Source organism: Drosophila biarmipes, chromosome 2L (assembly GCF_025231255.1).
Source record: "Drosophila biarmipes strain raj3 chromosome 2L, RU_DBia_V1.1, whole genome shotgun sequence".
In the NCBI taxonomy this organism is placed as follows: domain Eukaryota; kingdom Metazoa; phylum Arthropoda; class Insecta; order Diptera; family Drosophilidae; genus Drosophila; species Drosophila biarmipes.
This window is the reverse complement of record NC_066612.1, coordinates 7,418,949-7,434,665: the sequence shown is the minus strand read 5'-3', so window position 1 is coordinate 7,434,665 and position 15,717 is coordinate 7,418,949. Positions and strand designations below refer to the sequence as shown.

General features: G+C 47.6%; 7 protein-coding genes across 8 annotated transcripts; 3 read left to right on the top strand and 4 right to left on the bottom strand.

Moving 5' to 3' along the window:
* The first annotated feature begins 43 nt into the window (after window positions 1-43).
* On the top strand, window positions 44-2,201 carry LOC108027943 (uncharacterized). Its single transcript, XM_017099571.3, has 4 exons — window positions 44-819; window positions 1,045-1,244; window positions 1,310-1,923; window positions 1,990-2,201. The coding sequence occupies exons 1-4, from the start codon at window positions 208-210 to the stop codon at window positions 2,151-2,153; spliced, it is 1,590 nt and encodes a 529-aa protein (XP_016955060.1). The 5' UTR covers window positions 44-207; the 3' UTR covers window positions 2,154-2,201.
* On the bottom strand, window positions 2,155-2,790 carry LOC108027944 (zinc finger matrin-type protein 5). The gene is made up of 3 exons (XM_017099573.3): window positions 2,587-2,790; window positions 2,397-2,531; window positions 2,155-2,339 (listed from the first exon to the last, which is right to left on the bottom strand). The coding sequence occupies exons 1-3, from the start codon at window positions 2,714-2,716 to the stop codon at window positions 2,188-2,190; spliced, it is 417 nt and encodes a 138-aa protein (XP_016955062.1). The 5' UTR covers window positions 2,717-2,790; the 3' UTR covers window positions 2,155-2,187.
* Window positions 2,791-3,055: 265 nt separating this feature from the next.
* On the top strand, window positions 3,056-5,803 carry LOC108027890 (phospholipase A-2-activating protein). The gene is made up of 4 exons (XM_017099509.3): window positions 3,056-3,335; window positions 3,401-4,267; window positions 4,324-4,953; window positions 5,010-5,803. Exons 1-4 carry the CDS (start codon window positions 3,178-3,180, stop codon window positions 5,719-5,721), a joined length of 2,367 nt encoding a protein of 788 aa, XP_016954998.1. The 5' UTR covers window positions 3,056-3,177; the 3' UTR covers window positions 5,722-5,803.
* On the bottom strand, window positions 5,738-6,475 carry LOC108027892 (uncharacterized). The gene is made up of 2 exons (XM_017099510.3): window positions 6,074-6,475; window positions 5,738-5,985 (listed from the first exon to the last, which is right to left on the bottom strand). Exons 1-2 carry the CDS (start codon window positions 6,434-6,436, stop codon window positions 5,800-5,802), a joined length of 549 nt encoding a protein of 182 aa, XP_016954999.1. The 5' UTR covers window positions 6,437-6,475; the 3' UTR covers window positions 5,738-5,799.
* A 161-nt stretch (window positions 6,476-6,636) lies between these two features.
* LOC108027938 (integrator complex subunit 14) lies at window positions 6,637-8,597 on the bottom strand. Its single transcript, XM_017099567.2, has 2 exons — window positions 7,946-8,597; window positions 6,637-7,888 (listed from the first exon to the last, which is right to left on the bottom strand). Exons 1-2 carry the CDS (start codon window positions 8,484-8,486, stop codon window positions 6,666-6,668), a joined length of 1,764 nt encoding a protein of 587 aa, XP_016955056.1. The 5' UTR covers window positions 8,487-8,597; the 3' UTR covers window positions 6,637-6,665.
* A 579-nt stretch (window positions 8,598-9,176) lies between these two features.
* Window positions 9,177-13,866, top strand: LOC108027785 (uncharacterized). Its single transcript, XM_017099351.3, has 5 exons — window positions 9,177-9,343; window positions 9,932-10,093; window positions 11,416-11,635; window positions 12,205-12,754; window positions 12,820-13,866. Exons 2-5 carry the CDS (start codon window positions 10,005-10,007, stop codon window positions 13,593-13,595), a joined length of 1,635 nt encoding a protein of 544 aa, XP_016954840.1. The 5' UTR covers window positions 9,177-9,343; window positions 9,932-10,004; the 3' UTR covers window positions 13,596-13,866.
* LOC108027786 (dehydrodolichyl diphosphate synthase complex subunit NUS1) lies at window positions 13,856-15,418 on the bottom strand. 2 transcript variants are annotated; one of them, XM_017099354.3, is made up of 3 exons: window positions 15,255-15,418; window positions 14,579-15,192; window positions 13,856-14,312 (listed from the first exon to the last, which is right to left on the bottom strand). In XM_017099354.3, exons 2-3 carry the CDS (start codon window positions 15,080-15,082, stop codon window positions 13,968-13,970), a joined length of 849 nt encoding a protein of 282 aa, XP_016954843.1. In that variant the 5' UTR covers window positions 15,083-15,192; window positions 15,255-15,418; the 3' UTR covers window positions 13,856-13,967. The 2 variants fall into 2 exon arrangements, with proteins under 2 accessions (XP_016954843.1, XP_016954842.1); XM_017099353.3 differs by having other exon boundaries at window positions 15,279-15,411.
* Between the last annotated feature and the right edge of the window lie 299 nt (window positions 15,419-15,717).

The following is a 15,717-nucleotide window of genomic DNA, read 5'->3' as shown; positions in this document are numbered from 1 at the left end:
ACTATCGGCCACCTCCAGAAAAAGTGTTGGAAAGCGCTCGGGTGCCACCACCTTGCCATTCCGTGCAGCGTGTCTTGGGGAAAAACCAACTTATTTTATTTTGGATCCATCTAAACTTGGAACTCCCCCCAAAATCGACCCCAAGCAGAGGTATCTTATCGCTCGCTGATATTGCAAGCTCGAGTAGTGTTCTGAAACGCGGCCACGATGAAGAAAGTGCTATTAACGAAATCGCAGCACATCCAGCCAGTTGTCGCTGGGGGATCGGATCTTCTGCTGACCAGACAAGCAGCTCTCGTTCGGGTTTCCGTGCCCGCCGCACTGGGCAGCACCACCTACATCCAGCGCAAGTCCTTCCAGCCCGTGTACGAGGACATCTTCAAGTTACTCATGCGAATTCCCGATAAAGCCCTCGTCCAACGGGTGATCGACGCAATGAACGGGCATAACAATAGCGATAAGATCGCTATCTCCTATCAGGGTAAACAATGCTCGTGTGGGGCCCAAAAAGTGGATGCCTCGACGCAAACTGAAACGGAACCCGAGGAAGGAAAGCTAAAATCAACAGAATCAAAGCCTGCCATCAAGAATGAATCGTCAGAATCTACGGGGAACACCACTACAACTCAGGAGAGTTCAAGTTCCACACCTGTGGAACCAGCTAAAGAGCCCATAAAAGTTCCTAAAAAGCGCGGAAGAAAGCGCAATACCTGCGTGCCACAGGTGGTCAAGAGGTCAGCGGCTGAAATGGCTCTCCAGGAGCGGGAGGAAAAGCAGCTGACACCCGTGGTCACCAAGAAGAGAAAACAAGAGGTTTCAGTAAGTAAAAAATGTACTTCATAACACAAAAATATTCTGTGCTTAAAGCAAGTCTTTTTCCAAAAATGTTGACTCATGACTCGTTATTATTTCATAAACGATAATACTTGTTTTTAAGGCAAAGTGAATCAGAATTGTGAGACTTTTGAATTCAGTTCCTTATCTTCATAACAAGGAAATACATATTTGATTTTACTGATATAAACTTAAACTACTTTTTCACAGAATTCCTCAAAATCGGGGGAAGACCCATATTCGAAAGCAACACCTCAGCGTCGTCAGTCCGGTTTCTCGGATATATCCCTAGATTTAGACGAAATCACCCGGGTAGAGAACTATATTAATGGCAGCAGTAAGGACCGGATTCTATGCATAATGGCCAATGAATTCAAAAAGGCACGCATTGTGTCCGAAGAAGGATTGCTGTAAGTATGAATAATTTTGATACTATGATGTCATCTTCTCTATAAATACATTCATGCCCTTCCAGACCCATCCACGATGAAATACTAAAGGGAGATATTTACGGCGTAAAGCGTCAGATGTTCGTCTGCCATCACGCCAACGTGAACATCAACGAGCTGGTCAGCTCCGATGGAGAAGATTGCCTGGAACTCGCCCTGACGCACGATTCCGGCCCTGAGATAGTATCGCTTATTTTGGGGGCTGGCTGCCTGACGGATCACCTCTATGAGAACTCAAATACAGCTCTCCACCTGGCGGTGATAAACAATATAAATATCGAGTCGATTAGGTTACTGATGCGCCGCATCGATCTGAACAGTCTACTGCTGACCAACGATGATGGTTATACAGTTTTGCACCTGGCCGTGCGTAATAATCAGTTCTTGGTTGCGGAAGCGATACTAGATATAATAGATGAGCGGGAGTTGGGGGAAACAGTGTACAGGAGAACGCAGGAGGCGCAGAATGCGAATGAGAGCGATGAGAAGGCTTTCGCCAGGTACTACGATCGTGCCTGCGAAAGACTGGAGTTGAGTAAAGCCAAGTTGAAGAACCGTCGGCATAAACTGGAAGTGATCAATGCCTCCGAGGCGAAGGGTGGCAATTCGCCGCTTTTCTTTGCCGTCGAAGGGGAACAGGGTGGGTTTTAACCAATTCACTAATTAGCAGTCGTATTTACTTAATGAAATCCCTATCCTCTTACAGAACACATTTGCTATTTCCTGCTGGCACACCTGGCCGATCCGGATGTGGAGAACCTAAGCTGGCATTCCCCAAAATCGTTTCACTACGAGTACGCTCGCACGCTGCGCATCAACCTGAAGGTGGCCCGCGTCATGGAGAAAGTAGTTAGCATTTTGAACACTTGACTTAAATGTGCTGGTGTAAATATATATGTGTTTATTAGCCCCAGCTAAGTTCAAAATTGGTTTGCTTGAGCCTGGCCAACTGAATGGGTTGTAACGATAGAGGCAGTCCCCTTTGCGTATGCATTTTCCAGGGCCATTTTGTGGATTTCTTTCTCTTTCCGGATTTGGCCTTCTTCTTGGCAAGAACTAAAAGGATACATATATATATGGTTAATTCTATCTTTTCCAATTATATTTTCAAACCTAGTTTTTCCAGCTCCTGAAAATCCTTTGCACTATAGTGACAATATTTACAATACATTTCAAATTTGCAGTAGCCTCCAAAGTAACGCTTGCAAGGAGTTTTCTTGCGTTCTTCGTCCAAAATCTTTTTGGGATCTATAATAATTTAAATATTAAATTTATGCTTTGTGTTGTTTACAAAGGTTCTTACCCTCATAACGTCTCATATAGTTGGTCTTGGCAATTGTGTGAGAAATGCCGCCATTGTGCAATTTGCGCACATTTAAATCGTTTTTCATAAAACAACAACAGTAGTCGCAATAATAACTTTTTCCACCCATTTTTAGAAATGTAAACAAAACAATATGCTAACCATAAAATACAATACTTTTAAGCGTAGAGATGGCAAATCGGATAGTATTACTGATATCGATAGAGTGTTTAAATATCGATTTGACTCTTTTTTTTGATAGATAAGTAGTACCCGTGATAGTAATTACATGATATATTTATTTTAGCCTCTAAAACTTTAAAACAAGAACAAGTTTTATTTTAATTTAGTTTGCTTATGATATTTTAAGTTAGTTATAAGACCTGTTTTTCTGTTCCCCAAATGATATTATTTATATGTTAGGAACTATCGTATGAGGTTTGTTGACCTTTAGCCGTGTGGATTGGCCCACCACTATCTGAGTGTGCAAATTTTTTCGCAGCGATAGGCAAAACCGCTCGACAGCCGGCGAAACAAAGTAAAACGGAGCTTCAGGACCAAGTTAGCTTGAAAAGCATAGCACCACCAGACATGGAGCCATCGTTGGACAACTACAAGCTGAGCTGCGAGCTCCTGGGCCACAGCCTGGATGTGCGGGCAGTGGCGGCGGGAGGAGCCACTCCGGAAGGCGGCCAGGTTATTCTGTCTGGGTCCAGGGACAAGAGCACCAAGATCTGGAAGCCCACTGGGTGAGTTGAACCCTTAGCTTACTACACCCCAAAAACCCATCCTAAGCCTCCATTCTCTTCCCCAGAAATGAGTACTTGGAGAGCCTGACCCTGCAGGACCACAAAAACTTCATCTCGTACATCTACTACCTGGAGTCGGAGCAGTGGATCTGCACAGCCAGCAATGATGCCACCATCTGCATTTACAAGCAGGATGGCTTTGTGCCTTTGCTCACCCTCAAGGGCCACGGCTCCACGGTGTGCGCCCTCTCGGAGGGACTGGAGCCTCGCAGCCTTATCAGCGGCAGTTGGGACAAAACAGCTCGGGTGTGGAGCATCGGCGAGGCGGGTGATGTGACCTTCATTACTTTGGAGGGCCACGAGGCGGCTGTTTGGGCAGTGGCCACCTTGAAGGAGCAGGGAAAGTATGTGACCGGTGGAGCCGACAAGAACATCTACTACTGGAACGCAAAGGGCGAAAAGCTGCGCCTGCTCAAGGGACACACGGACTGCGTGAGGGGCCTCATCGGTCTGGAGGCCAACACGCTGCTCTCGTGCGGCAACGATGCTGTTCTGCGGTTTTGGAACGAGGATGGCGAGTGCGTCCGCCAGTTGAGCGGCCACTCCAACTATATATATTCGATGGACCGGAACCGGGCTCTGGGCGATCAAGTGGTCGTCTCCTGCGGCGAGGATAGCACGCTGCGCATGTGGAATGTGATCACCGGCGATGAGCTGGGCGCTCCCATCATCCATCCCGCCATTTCGGTGTGGTCTGTGGCCTGTCTGAACAACGGCGACATAGTCACCGGCTGCAGCGATGGCGTGGTGAGGGTATTCAGCCAGGTTCCGGCTCGGCAAGCCAGTGAGGGACTTCTGAAAGCCTTCGACTTGGCTGTGGCCACCAGGAAGTCGCAGATCAACGAGGAGATTGGAGGTATCAAGAAAACAGAGTAAGCTTTCGAGTACTTTTATGTTCGGTACATGTAATCCTAAAATCCTTTTTCAGCCTTCCAGGTCCCGAGGCTCTTCTGGCCAATGGAACCCGGGAGGGACAAACAAAGATGGTGCGTCATCCTGATGGATCCGTAAAGTGCTACAGCTGGGAGCTGGGCAATTGGAATCTGGTTGGCGATGTAAGTGGTGCCTCTGGCGGAACCCAGGCGAGCTCCGGCAAGAAACTGCACGAGGGCAAGGAGTACGACTATGTGTTCAACGTGGACATTTCCGACACGGAGCCACCCATCAAGCTGCCTTACAACCGGGGCGAGGATCCCTGGCAGGCGGCCCAGTCCTTTATCCATCGTAATAACCTGCCGCAGGCCTACCTCGATCAGGTGGCCAACTTTATAGTGAAGAACTCGGGAAGTGCGCCCGTGTTGGTGGAGCAAGCGCCAACTGGCTATCAGGATCCCTTCACCGGCGGCTCCCGCTATGTTCCCGGGTCGAGCAACACCAATGTGCGAAGTGGCGGCAATGTGGACCCTTTTACAGGCGCATCAAGCTACTCCACAGCCAGTAGCAACACCCAGTCGCAGGTGAATGTGAACTTTGTGCGACCCGGTGATAAGCACTTTCCAGTGAGCAGCTACCGCACCTTTGACACATGTGATGCGAAGAAGGTGCTGGAGAAGATGAAGTGGGTACAGAAGTGTTCTTTGGGATGCAATTTATCTAATTCCTTCCCGATTTCAGAGAGTTTAACAACAAGCTAACGCCTGCCGACGGTCGAGTTGGAGACGAAGTCCTGCTGGCTGTAATCAAACTAACCGAGCAAACACCGGAGCTTGACTTGACCTCTCTGGAAGCTCTTAGTATCCTGCTGAAGTGGCCAGCGGCCATGCTCTTCCCCGTGTTGGATATTCTTCGGTTGGCCGTGCGGAATGAGCCCATCTTCACTGTCCTCAACAACAGCCACAATTTCCTAGGGATCGTGATCCCCCAATTGAGTGGTTCAGCGGCCAATCAGCTCATGGTAGTTCGTTGCCTGGCCAATAGCTTGAGTCACACCTCTGGACGGCAGCAGGTGGAGTCCCATTTGGCGGAGATCATCGACCTTGTGGGAGCCATCAAGACGGGCAGCGCCAACCTGCAGATTGCAGTGGCCACCTTCTATTTGAACCTTACAATCGCCCAGACCGTGAACGTGACCAAATCAGAGGTGTGTCACGTGGTTACCTCCGGTGTGGTGGAGCTGCTTAAGTGGGCCAAGGATTTGGAGGCGTGCTACCGTTCCATGCAGGCCATCGGCAACCTGACCACCACTTCCTGCGGACAGGAGACCATCGCCCAGGTGGTGTCTGTCGACTATGTGATGGACAAACTGCGGGAGCTGACCAACACCCCGCAGGGCGAGAACTTCAGCAAAGTGAACTCGGTGGGCCACGCCCTGCTGGCTGCGTTCTAGGATCTCTGTTCGATCATTCTAAATTATACATATATATATATTGGAGAACGTTTTTTTCTAAATACACCATATACAACGCTAATCTTTCTTAGCCTTGGAATGCTGGGGATCCGTCGCCGCCGACGACGATGAGGGTTCTGGTGGCTGCTGTCGGTTGTTGATCCGGTCCAGGAGTTCATGCTTCCATCGCTCCTCGGGCACGCCTTTGGCCCATTCTGGCACTGTGATGTTGGGCAAGGTTATTGTGGACATGGCTTTGAGGATCTGGCATAAAAATGTGGTCATTACAATCTTAATAATATGTATAGGGTCTGTTTTGAGTTCGTAAGATTAAACTGTATTTATTATTCACCTGTTCTGTTCGCGTTTTGTCCAGATCCATTTGGAGTTCCCTAGGCCTGGGCTCACTCCAAACCTGCCTCTCGATTTCCACATCAGCGGGCTCAATCGGTGGCATGTTGGGGTCACCGTGAGTGACCTCAGCTGTCATCAAATCAATATCCGCATCATTGTTTTGAGATGCGGGCTCCCGTTCCCTGGGCGTCTCCTCGGAATCTGCACCATCGTTATCCTCATCTAAGGCGAGGGGCTGATAGCCATCATACACATCCGAATCATCATCGTCCTCGCTCTCCACTCCTCCTCGCGGATGTTCCACCGTTGGCGTTGGAAATATGTCCTGACCAGGATCCGTGGGTAATTCCGGACTTCCCATTGTTATGGTTTTTCGCCCTGTAAAGTTTTGTCATCGATAACGATTGGCAAGAAGTAGTGCTGTAAAATGTCGTAGTATATAAAGATACCGCTAATTTTCAAAAATAGATGTTTTAAAGTTTTCAAAACTATTTGAGATAAACAATTGAAAGTAAAAGTATTCCCACGAAATTGATTATCCTAAAACCAAAGAAGCCAGCATTGTTTACATAAAAGTCATAATATATTTCCTAATACATGTACGCGGGGGCGGGAGCCGTGGCAGCTGTGCTGCCCGCTTCGGAAGCCCCCACTTTCTGGAGTGGTATAATCGTGGACTTAATATCTCTATTCGAGGTCTTGCGCAATTCGGTGGCCGCGTGTTGCAGCTGCAGGGTGCACTCGTTGCTGGCTCCGTTCAGGCTGAGATGGGCGCACTCCTTCTCCAGCAGCATGGCCAAGGCCTCCAGCAGCTCCACGAATCCGAGGGCCAAGGCAGCTCGTCGAATCCGATTCAGTTCTTTGTAGAAATGCTGCGTCTTATCGGGCATCTTCTTGGCATGCCGCAAAACCTTCTGGACATCGGACTGCAGGCTGGCCTGTCGTATCCATACCACACTGCTCTGGGAATAGGATCTCCTGTCGGCCCGCACTGGAAAGCTGGCCGTCTCTCCAGGGGCCAAGTCCTCGGGGAATCCCAGCAGTTCCAGATCTCCAATCCAGGGTATAACATTTGTCCCGGGCGGCAGAATGTTCAACATCAGATTGGATTTCTTCTTGCTATCGGTGAATGCATATATGAATCCATACCACTTGTCGCCCACTTTTACCAAAGCGGCCATGTTCTCCATTTTGAGAGCTCCGTGAAGCAGGACGCAAAGGTTTTCCTTTTGCTGCTCTGTCTGAGGACCAGGCTTTAGGACAATGGTCACATCATCGTCGCCACTCTCCTCGGTCTCCTTGGGGTCCTTGGCGTAGAAGTCACGTATATCGCTTTCCAGCTTCTCCAGCTCATAGTTGGGATTACTGACATCTAGGTTAAGTTTTGGAGGCTTGGCTGCAGGCGGCAAGCTTCCAGATCTTCTGCTGCCGCCAGTCTTTTCCCGTTCCACCTTCGGCAGCACCCAATGACGGCTAAGAGTAGCCGGCGAACCAATGTCCGACAGGGCTAGAAACCCGCACACCTCAATGCGTTGATCTATGTGGCGTGTGGTGGGCTCTCGGCCAAAGACTGAAGATTTTTGCTCATAAGGTGCCGTGGGTGGCCAGAGCAGAACAGGCGCGTCCATGCGGAAGTAGCTGCCGCACTTTAGGGTCACCTCCGATGACTTGTAGCAGGACTCACACAGCCGTTCGATTAGTTCGAAGACCGTAGTGCGGCCCAGTTCGCTTTTGTGGCTGGGATTGGGGTTGGGATTGGGATTTCCCTCGACGGCTTCGGTGGGCTTAGTTGGTTTCGTCATGAACAGCTGGCCTGAAGAAGAAAACAGATCATTAGTGACTTGTAATTTGTGTAAATTCTCAGTCTCACCCTTTAGGGAGACCTTGTCCAGTAGCTGTTGGTACACAGCCAATCCCCTAGTGAAATAATGATCGCCATGCAGACCCAAACAGATAAAGTTCAGGTTGTAATTGGCCAGGGTTTTCAGAAAGTTGAACTCGGGCTCCGTCTCCTTGTCGGCGTAGGCTTCCAGGAAGCTTATGATCGAGGTGTTGCCGAAGCCAAGACCGCAGTCCGTGAAGACGACCACCTGCAAGATGTTTTGGTTGCCCCACGGCGACATAATGGACACCACCGCCTTGAGCATGCTCATCAGACAGGCCTTGTCCACCGGCTCCACTTTCTTGACTGCCTGCCGGATCTGGTCGTAGTCGCGTGTGAAGTCCACCTTCAGTTCCGCGGTCGTGGAGTAGGAGAGCAGGCCAAGGTGCTCCAGTTTTCCGGCCGTCGTCAGGTTGTCGAGCAAATGCTGAATGCCCTTGATGGCCAGCGATTGGTAGGTGTGCTCATTGCGTCCTGGGACAGGACGAAGCATCGATAGCGATGCATCCAGTGCAATTAGGGTGGGCATATCGCTGCTTTTTGTTATAAAGTTATTGTTAATAAATGGTTTATTTATATTTCCGGCACTACTTGTTATTTATGCATCTTCTTCATCCGCTCCAGCTGAAATGCTGTTCACAACGGTCTTTGTGAGTGATTCCAGGTGAATGGCAGTTCTCCATAAATTGGCGCCAAAACAGAAATTCAAATATTTAAATATTTTTAATTTGCCTATAATAGTCTATTAAAAATTGTTATTTTTGTAAATATCATAATTTATTTCTTAGGTAAATTTTTAGTTATTCATGTAATTTAAATTTCCCATTGTTTCAGGTCCCACAAGTAAACAAAAATATTAACTGCTTTGTTTTATTAATTTGTATTCGAAATTCTAGGAACTGGAGCCAGCGGAAACCAATTATAATTGAACTGTTAGGCATCTCATCTCAATCAATAAATTTGGAATTTTAACTGCCTTAGATTTTGCCGCAAAACCATCTAGAGTTCGTCACCCATGTCATTTGTTTGCATTGCGCTAAATGGTTTTGTATTAGAATAGATTGAATTTTGATTCGTCGGCAGGCCGACTTGACTCTAGGCGGGAACTCATCATCTTTTGATTTTAATTACTAAAAACATATGCAGTGCGACAGTCTCCAGCGGCCAGAGAAAGCGGAGAGCAGCTCTCTCTGCTGTCGGGGAGGAATACGGATCCGATCCACATCTACTCCGGAACAGGCGGCCCAACCAGCATCATTCCTCGTTCTCCACTCGAGCTGTGAGGACGTCCAGTTGAAGTGCCCCGATTTGAGGCCCAAGTGATCCAAGTGTGTGCCAGACTTGAAAGTATTCTTGTGACCTTAAGTTATTGAAATTCGCAGCCAAGTGAGTACTTTATTGCCTTACCTAATCGAACAACACAAATATTATTTAATTAGCAAATAAAACACGAGCTTCTGATGGGGAATATATCATTATTAGTCAACCTTTAACCGCATCCTTATCAAGATTTGCCTATCTGGAGGCTTTTTCGATTTCTTACTCATTAACGGTGGCGTTTTTATTTTCGCACTCGTACATTTCACTCGCTTATTTCTGACCCAATTTCCGCAATGCATCACTTCCTCTCCCTTCCGAAGGAAAACTGGCACATGCAGTTGACCAGTGGATATTTTTGCGTCATTTGTTTATCGCGGCAAGAACAATATCGCTCTGTATACTGCATATATATTTAGCGAGGTCTATCCGCACGGAGCGGACAAGGAACCAATTCGCTTTGTTTGCACTTGTTTCAGCTGCAAATCAGTGGCATTTCTTTATTATTTGTTTGCGCCCCCATAAATATGGCACATAAACTTGCCTATATTTGTTTATACCATAGTTATTTGCGATAAACACTTTCCGATCTGCAGTTAGGCCAGAGGAAACGTCGCCATTGCAATTGCTTTCAATGACCATTTCGATTTTCCACAGGTCACGCAGTGGATTTGCACACCAGCATCCTAATTAAAGATTGGATCCGATCGAAACGCACTCTATACGAACCATGGGTGCAAGAAGTCGGACACTGCAATTGGCGTTCCTAGCTCTAATTGCGCTCGGGCAGTGGCACACCATTGCAGCGGGCCCAGTCACGTAAGTAATCTGCATCTATCTACTTAAGTTTGGAGAGTAGGGAAGATAACTCCCCCCGGAAACTATTTTTCACCCCTAAATTCCTTTGGGACAAGATATCCTAGAGATAGGCAAAAGATGGGAATTAAAATATACAGGCTTATATAGGATAAAGTCCTTGGGAGAGTATATACATTATATTATAAGAGTCCATATATGTAGTTTATTTAGTATCCTAAGATACCCAATCCTATCCATAGACCTTACCACGTAGGACTGGGAACCCCATAGACTTTATTATATATACTATAAAGTTTATTAAGCATATATCAAAGTTTAGGATAATTTACAATTGGTAATGGATTTTTATATATGGAAACTTACTTATAATAATATCAATACAAATTATCAGATGATAATACTCACTCTTCTGTTTTTGAATAGTTCCCCCATAAGATTATTCTTTTAATTACCGCTTTTCCCAATTAATTTCCCAATTTCCCTGTGACTTGTAAGCCATTAGGGTTTCCCAACTTCAATAGTTCACTTTGAATGCACTTGAAAGCGATGCTCTCAGAAGCAATAACTCCGCGATCATATCTCGCACAAGGGGCGGTAATTGGATGCTCAATCTTTGGGAGTCCCCGCCCCAATCCGGATTCAAAGGAACTAGAGTGTCTGGCCCTCTATCTTTTTATGGCTCCGACACATGTCACACATTCGTTCGCACTTGCCTTCGGAGTGGTTCTGGTTCCGTATGCCATCCCATAACTTAGAATACCCTCCACTGTGGAGGAGTTTTTAGCGAAATGTGCAAGACTTCAAACTAAAAGAAGTTGTCGGCGCCTGGGGCCATCTCGCATGGAGATGGATGCATCCCATGCCCGGCCACTCCACTCCACTAATGACTAATGCCTTCAAAGGGAGGCCAAGATGTTGGCGTTCCGCCTATTTGTTTGTTTATTTTCGAACTCTGGATGGGACAGGGGGAGTGTTTTTACTGCACACTTCATGCAAATGGGCGGGTTTTCGGAGGGTGACTGGGCATAGAAGCATATGTTTTATGTTTTCCCCCTCTGTGCATCTATGCTCTATCCATCAGCATCAATGCATTTCACACAAGCAGCTTTCGGAACAGAGGAATAGGGTTCCTGACCCTGAGATCCCGGCCATCAGGCCCGTCCTCGATCGCTATTGCGCCCCTCAATATTTATAGACGCTCATGATGGCGGTGGTCCCATGCCCATTCCCATCCAGACTGCATCTCCACCCCCACTCAGATGATTAATGGCCCAGAGCGAGGCTAATTTTAAGCAATCTCCTCATCCCCCGCCTCTTTGCAGCAACGAGGAGCTGCGTGGAACCATCCAGTCGCTGATCTACTCCTACAACCAGCTGGACAACAAGCTGGAGCGTCACGAGCATAGGGAGCGCGCCTTGGGCGAGCTGCTGAAGAAGGCCCTGCAATCCCTGCAGAAGGGCCAGAAGAGCCTGGAGCCCATTAATGGGATTTTCGGGCGTCTGGATGAGAGGGTCAGCCAAATAGAGACCATGCTGATTACGGTAAGTCAGGGGTAATGGTATACTGGTACTTTTTATTTACTAAATAAATCAAAAAAAAAGTTGAGAACACGTATTCCTATTTCTGAGCAGAAATCAGTTTTGAAAAAAATCTATTTACTAAAATTCATCTCACTTTTTTAAGAAGAAGAGTTCTTAAAATCTAGACAAAAAAGTTCTCAATGGGGTTTTTCTAACAAAAAATATCAGTTTGAGAACACATTCTGTCTCTTATCCAAGAAGAAACGTTCTTGAAAAACAGATAAAAGTTTTCCCGAAAACATAAAAATACATCAAAAAATTGTTATCACTTAAAAAGAAAGAATGAAACGTTCTTAAAATCAAGACGAAAGTGTTCTCAAGGTTGTTTTTCTAACAAAAAATCATTAATTTCAAATACATCTCCCTTACATTCTCCCTTATTCAAGAAGAAACGTTCTTGAAATTAAGATGGAAGTGTTCTTTTATTTTCTTTCAAGAATTGAATTTTTAGAATTTTTTAATATACTTTTGTTTGAAAATCAATATATATTCGACATTATATTGCATATTTTTGACTATCTAATCTCTAGCAAGAGGAGAAGTACAACGCGCAGTCGGATCGCTTTAACCAGGCCACGGATCACATGTTCAAGTGGATGAGGGAGAACGACGAGTGCTTCAAGAGACCACCGGTTACTGCCAACCTGATTGCTCCACCTGCCGCGCCCGCCATTCCCAAAGAGTTCCTGGAGGAGCAAAGGCGCTTCAACGCAAAGCTGCTGGAGGAGATCCAAGATCTGAAGGCAAGCAACCAGAAGGCAGCCGACCAATCGCAGAAGAATTTCGAAAGTCTGCCCAAGGGAGCGGAGTTGCTGTCCCAGATCGAGGCCAAGTTGCAGGAGCACTCCGCCACTGTCACCACGGCAGCTCCGCCAAAGAACAATGAGTTCGAGGCCCAACTCCTGGAGCGACTGAATTCGCTGGGCGGGAAGGTCACGGAGTTGAGTGAAACTGTTCAACGGCCGGCTGCTCCAGTTGGCCTCAACGAGAACGATCGGGCCTACATCCAGGAACTGAATAACGACACTTTGAATGCCCTGGCACAACTTAAGAGCGAGTCGGCGGCAGTTCAGAAATCAGGTGGGTTTATTATTTTAATTTCCAAAACTATTTTACACCATATTTATTTATCTTCCATCACGTAGCCGCAACGGAGACCACGGAGCGACTGCAGCAGACGGAGGTCAATATCCAGGCGGACGTGCGCCAGCTCTCCACGGACGTGGGCATCCTCAACAAGTACTTCGCCTCGACGAACGAGAGCAACGCCAAGCTGAACGAGGGGCTGGAGGCCCTGAGCAAGTTCAACAACATCATGATGACCAACTCGCAGGTGGTTCTGGACACACAGCGCAAGGTGGACTTTGGCACACTCAATGTGGTGCAGCGGGTGGGCAAACTGTTGGAGGAGGAGGTGGCCAAGTTGAGCGAGCTGCTGAAGGAGCGCTTCGCCTCGCTGGACGGAACGGTGGTGAGCACCCAGCAGGAGGCGAACAAGAACATCAGCGCACTGCTGGAGACCGAGCTGAACCAGGTGTGGCACCGCATCGAGATCATGGCCAGCGAGATCGGCCAGAGCAGGGAGATGCTCGGAGTGATCCAGTCCGCATCCGATGGCTACATCAACAGCACCCTGGCCACGATGATGGGGCTGGGCAGCAAGGTGCAGGAGACCAAGAAGCACATGATCGACATGGACGAGAACCTCAACTTCCTGCTGGGCAAGCTGGCACTGATGTCCAGCGAGTTCGCCAACATCAAGAAGGGCCTGGCCGAATCGCTCGAGGATCTGCGCAACTCCTTCCATGTGCTGCACGAGCGGATGCCCACGGGCCCGGGTCCCCACAACATCGACAAGAACAAGTACCTCACCGATGTCAATCTCCTGTCCAAGCGCCATGCTGAGCCTGAAAGGGAGTAGAAGGAAGCCAGGGACTTGCCCAGGAATTAACAAAATACAATACTCCTAACCATAGCGTCTAAGTCGGCCCACTTACATATAATCATCCAGTTGCGCTTGAAGTCAAAGCTTGGCAAAACATCCAGATATATAGAGATATCCAAAGAAACTTAAAATATTTCAAGCTTATATTAACCTAGTAGTATTGCAGTGCCATTGACTTAAGCGCAACTTGCAACTTGATCTTAAACGCAACACCCTGCCCCGAGAATACACTTCACTATGAACAATACACTTTCGTGGTTTATTCTTACGATCTAAAAGGAATTCCTGGCGATAATTTACATAATGTTAAGGTAACTAGTTAATATAGGGGGTGCGTGACGGGTTTTTTTACGTGCCCCATCGTTGTTCGCAACGCGAGTACTTGCACAGGATGTTGGCAAACGTCTCCACGTCGAAGTGGCGTCCGCTGGGGTGCGTGTGGAACTCGGTGAAGCGCACATGCCACGGCAGCAGGCCGTATGTGCACGTCTGCCGGGCGAAGATGATGCCCAAGTCGGGTTCCGGGGCCTCGAAACCCAGTCGCTTGTTCAGCATGCCGCTGATCTGCTCGGTGAGCGCTTCGCGCTTTTGCTGGAGCAGATTTTGCACCGCTGGCGTCTCCCTGCCCTCGTACAACTCCCGGCAGACGTCGGCGATTAGGGCATGGCCGTCGGAGGCGCTGATTTGATAGAGCTGCAAGACGGGGGAAACCAGAAACTCAATCAGAAATTGATAAGAGAACCATTAGTTCCGGGAATCGGCTGTGCTGATATACCCTAACAAAGTGCTTGTTGATTAACTATCTTATGTAAATATATGTAACAAGTAAACTTTCTTCATTATTAACTGAAAAATCGAACCTTTTGACTATCAAGAAGGTTTTTAGTTTGCAAAGGTATTTCGACCTATGTTCACTGAGTTCATTACTCTAATCCCGCTTATCAGTTCCCGCCACTCACCTGCACTTGAGGGGACTGTGAGCCGTTGGCCCCGTTCACATAACCATTTGTTTTTTGTCCGTTCTTGTGCTGACTCTCCGCTTTGCTGGCACTCGGAACAGGTGGCCACTTAAAGCAGCTGCCCTGTTCCTCGCTGGTTGACCTGCAGACCTCGGCCAGCTCCACGTAGCCCTTGTCTTTTGAGCGCCTGTCATACAAGCTGACATGCTTGATGCCCACGTCCAGGGCAAAGTCAAAGATCTTCCTCACGAGCACCGCATCCACGCCGGCGTCCATGGGCGAGATGACCAGCACCAGATGCTGCGGCGTCTTGGTCAACTGGGAGCGGCAGTCGGCGAGCACGCGCCGCTCGTGCAGCTCACGTGCCGCTGCGCTGCGCCAAAGGTCATATGACCACCTGACCACCAGTGCATTCAGGCGCTCTCGCAGCCGCCAAACCAGCTCGTAGCCGCCGACCAGGAGCAGCAGGATCTTGCCCAGCAGCAGGCACAGCACCTCGATCATGTTGGTGAGTCTGGGGGCGGTTTTTCGTCCGGCGGGCAATCTATTCGGCTTGGAATCCGCTCCTGTTGCTTCTTCGGTTCCCCGTCGCAGTGTACACAAGCGAACATAACCTGCAAAAGTGGGCGGCGAAACTGGGATTAGGCGTTTCCAGGGGAGCCGGCGGTCTACCCACGGTTATCCAGGGTCACTTGGCTACCTGCTCAGTCACTTGGGTCGCGGGCTCATCGTGTTATCCAAGCGATTCCAAGTTTTAACCGATGCGCTCTCTCAGAATAATTGAAATACGTGTTCTTGAGAGTGACCGTTGGCAGGGGGGTAGAAAATACCAAATTTCTAAGGCTGTGATTTGAACCGTGATTATATTGAATATTTTTAAAATGTTTTAAAACTAAATATAACCATTTAAAAATGACTTTCGGTTATTGTTGTTTTTAGAATATTTAAACCAACAAGGCAAACTATGCTTATGGTTTTAAAAGTATATCAGAGAATTAGTAACTAGTAAAATTATGCGCTAAAAATATTGTTAAACTTAAAACCATTAATTTCACTGTGTATTATTTATTTGTAACAAACAATTTCCCAAATAATAAAACTATTACAGCAAAATGAAAAAATAAGTGCTTAAATTAAAA

What these genes read in the sequence shown, in the direction of transcription:
- LOC108027943 (XM_017099571.3), top strand. Translation starts at nt 208, where the DNA reads ATGAAGAAAGTGCTATTAACGAAATCGCAGCACATCCAGCCAGTTGTC. An exon ending in GTGTCCGAAGAAGGATTGCT is followed by an intron (nt 1,245 to 1,309) that starts GTAAGTATGAAT and finishes ATGCCCTTCCAG; the next exon opens with ACCCATCCACGATGAAATAC. An exon ending in TGCCGTCGAAGGGGAACAGG is followed by an intron (nt 1,924 to 1,989) that starts GTGGGTTTTAAC and finishes ATCCTCTTACAG; the next exon opens with AACACATTTGCTATTTCCTG.
- LOC108027944 (XM_017099573.3), bottom strand. Translation starts at nt 2,716, where the DNA reads ATGGGTGGAAAAAGTTATTATTGCGACTACTGTTGTTGTTTTATGAAA. An exon ending in CTATATGAGACGTTATGAGG is followed by an intron (nt 2,532 to 2,586) that starts GTAAGAACCTTT and finishes AAATTATTATAG; the next exon opens with ATCCCAAAAAGATTTTGGAC. An exon ending in TCAGGAGCTGGAAAAACTAG is followed by an intron (nt 2,340 to 2,396) that starts GTTTGAAAATAT and finishes GTATCCTTTTAG; the next exon opens with TTCTTGCCAAGAAGAAGGCC.
- LOC108027890 (XM_017099509.3), top strand. Translation starts at nt 3,178, where the DNA reads ATGGAGCCATCGTTGGACAACTACAAGCTGAGCTGCGAGCTCCTGGGC. An exon ending in GGAGGTATCAAGAAAACAGA is followed by an intron (nt 4,268 to 4,323) that starts GTAAGCTTTCGA and finishes ATCCTTTTTCAG; the next exon opens with CCTTCCAGGTCCCGAGGCTC. An exon ending in AAGGTGCTGGAGAAGATGAA is followed by an intron (nt 4,954 to 5,009) that starts GTGGGTACAGAA and finishes TCCCGATTTCAG; the next exon opens with AGAGTTTAACAACAAGCTAA.
- LOC108027892 (XM_017099510.3), bottom strand. Translation starts at nt 6,436, where the DNA reads ATGGGAAGTCCGGAATTACCCACGGATCCTGGTCAGGACATATTTCCA. An exon ending in ACAAAACGCGAACAGAACAG is followed by an intron (nt 5,986 to 6,073) that starts GTGAATAATAAA and finishes TTTTTATGCCAG; the next exon opens with ATCCTCAAAGCCATGTCCAC.
- LOC108027938 (XM_017099567.2), bottom strand. Translation starts at nt 8,486, where the DNA reads ATGCCCACCCTAATTGCACTGGATGCATCGCTATCGATGCTTCGTCCT. An exon ending in GGACAAGGTCTCCCTAAAGG is followed by an intron (nt 7,889 to 7,945) that starts GTGAGACTGAGA and finishes TTTCTTCTTCAG; the next exon opens with GCCAGCTGTTCATGACGAAA.
- LOC108027785 (XM_017099351.3), top strand. Translation starts at nt 10,005, where the DNA reads ATGGGTGCAAGAAGTCGGACACTGCAATTGGCGTTCCTAGCTCTAATT. An exon ending in TAGAGACCATGCTGATTACG is followed by an intron (nt 11,636 to 12,204) that starts GTAAGTCAGGGG and finishes TCTAATCTCTAG; the next exon opens with CAAGAGGAGAAGTACAACGC. An exon ending in GGCGGCAGTTCAGAAATCAG is followed by an intron (nt 12,755 to 12,819) that starts GTGGGTTTATTA and finishes TCCATCACGTAG; the next exon opens with CCGCAACGGAGACCACGGAG.
- LOC108027786 (XM_017099354.3), bottom strand. Translation starts at nt 15,082, where the DNA reads ATGATCGAGGTGCTGTGCCTGCTGCTGGGCAAGATCCTGCTGCTCCTG. An exon ending in CACAGTCCCCTCAAGTGCAG is followed by an intron (nt 14,313 to 14,578) that starts GTGAGTGGCGGG and finishes CCCGTCTTGCAG; the next exon opens with CTCTATCAAATCAGCGCCTC.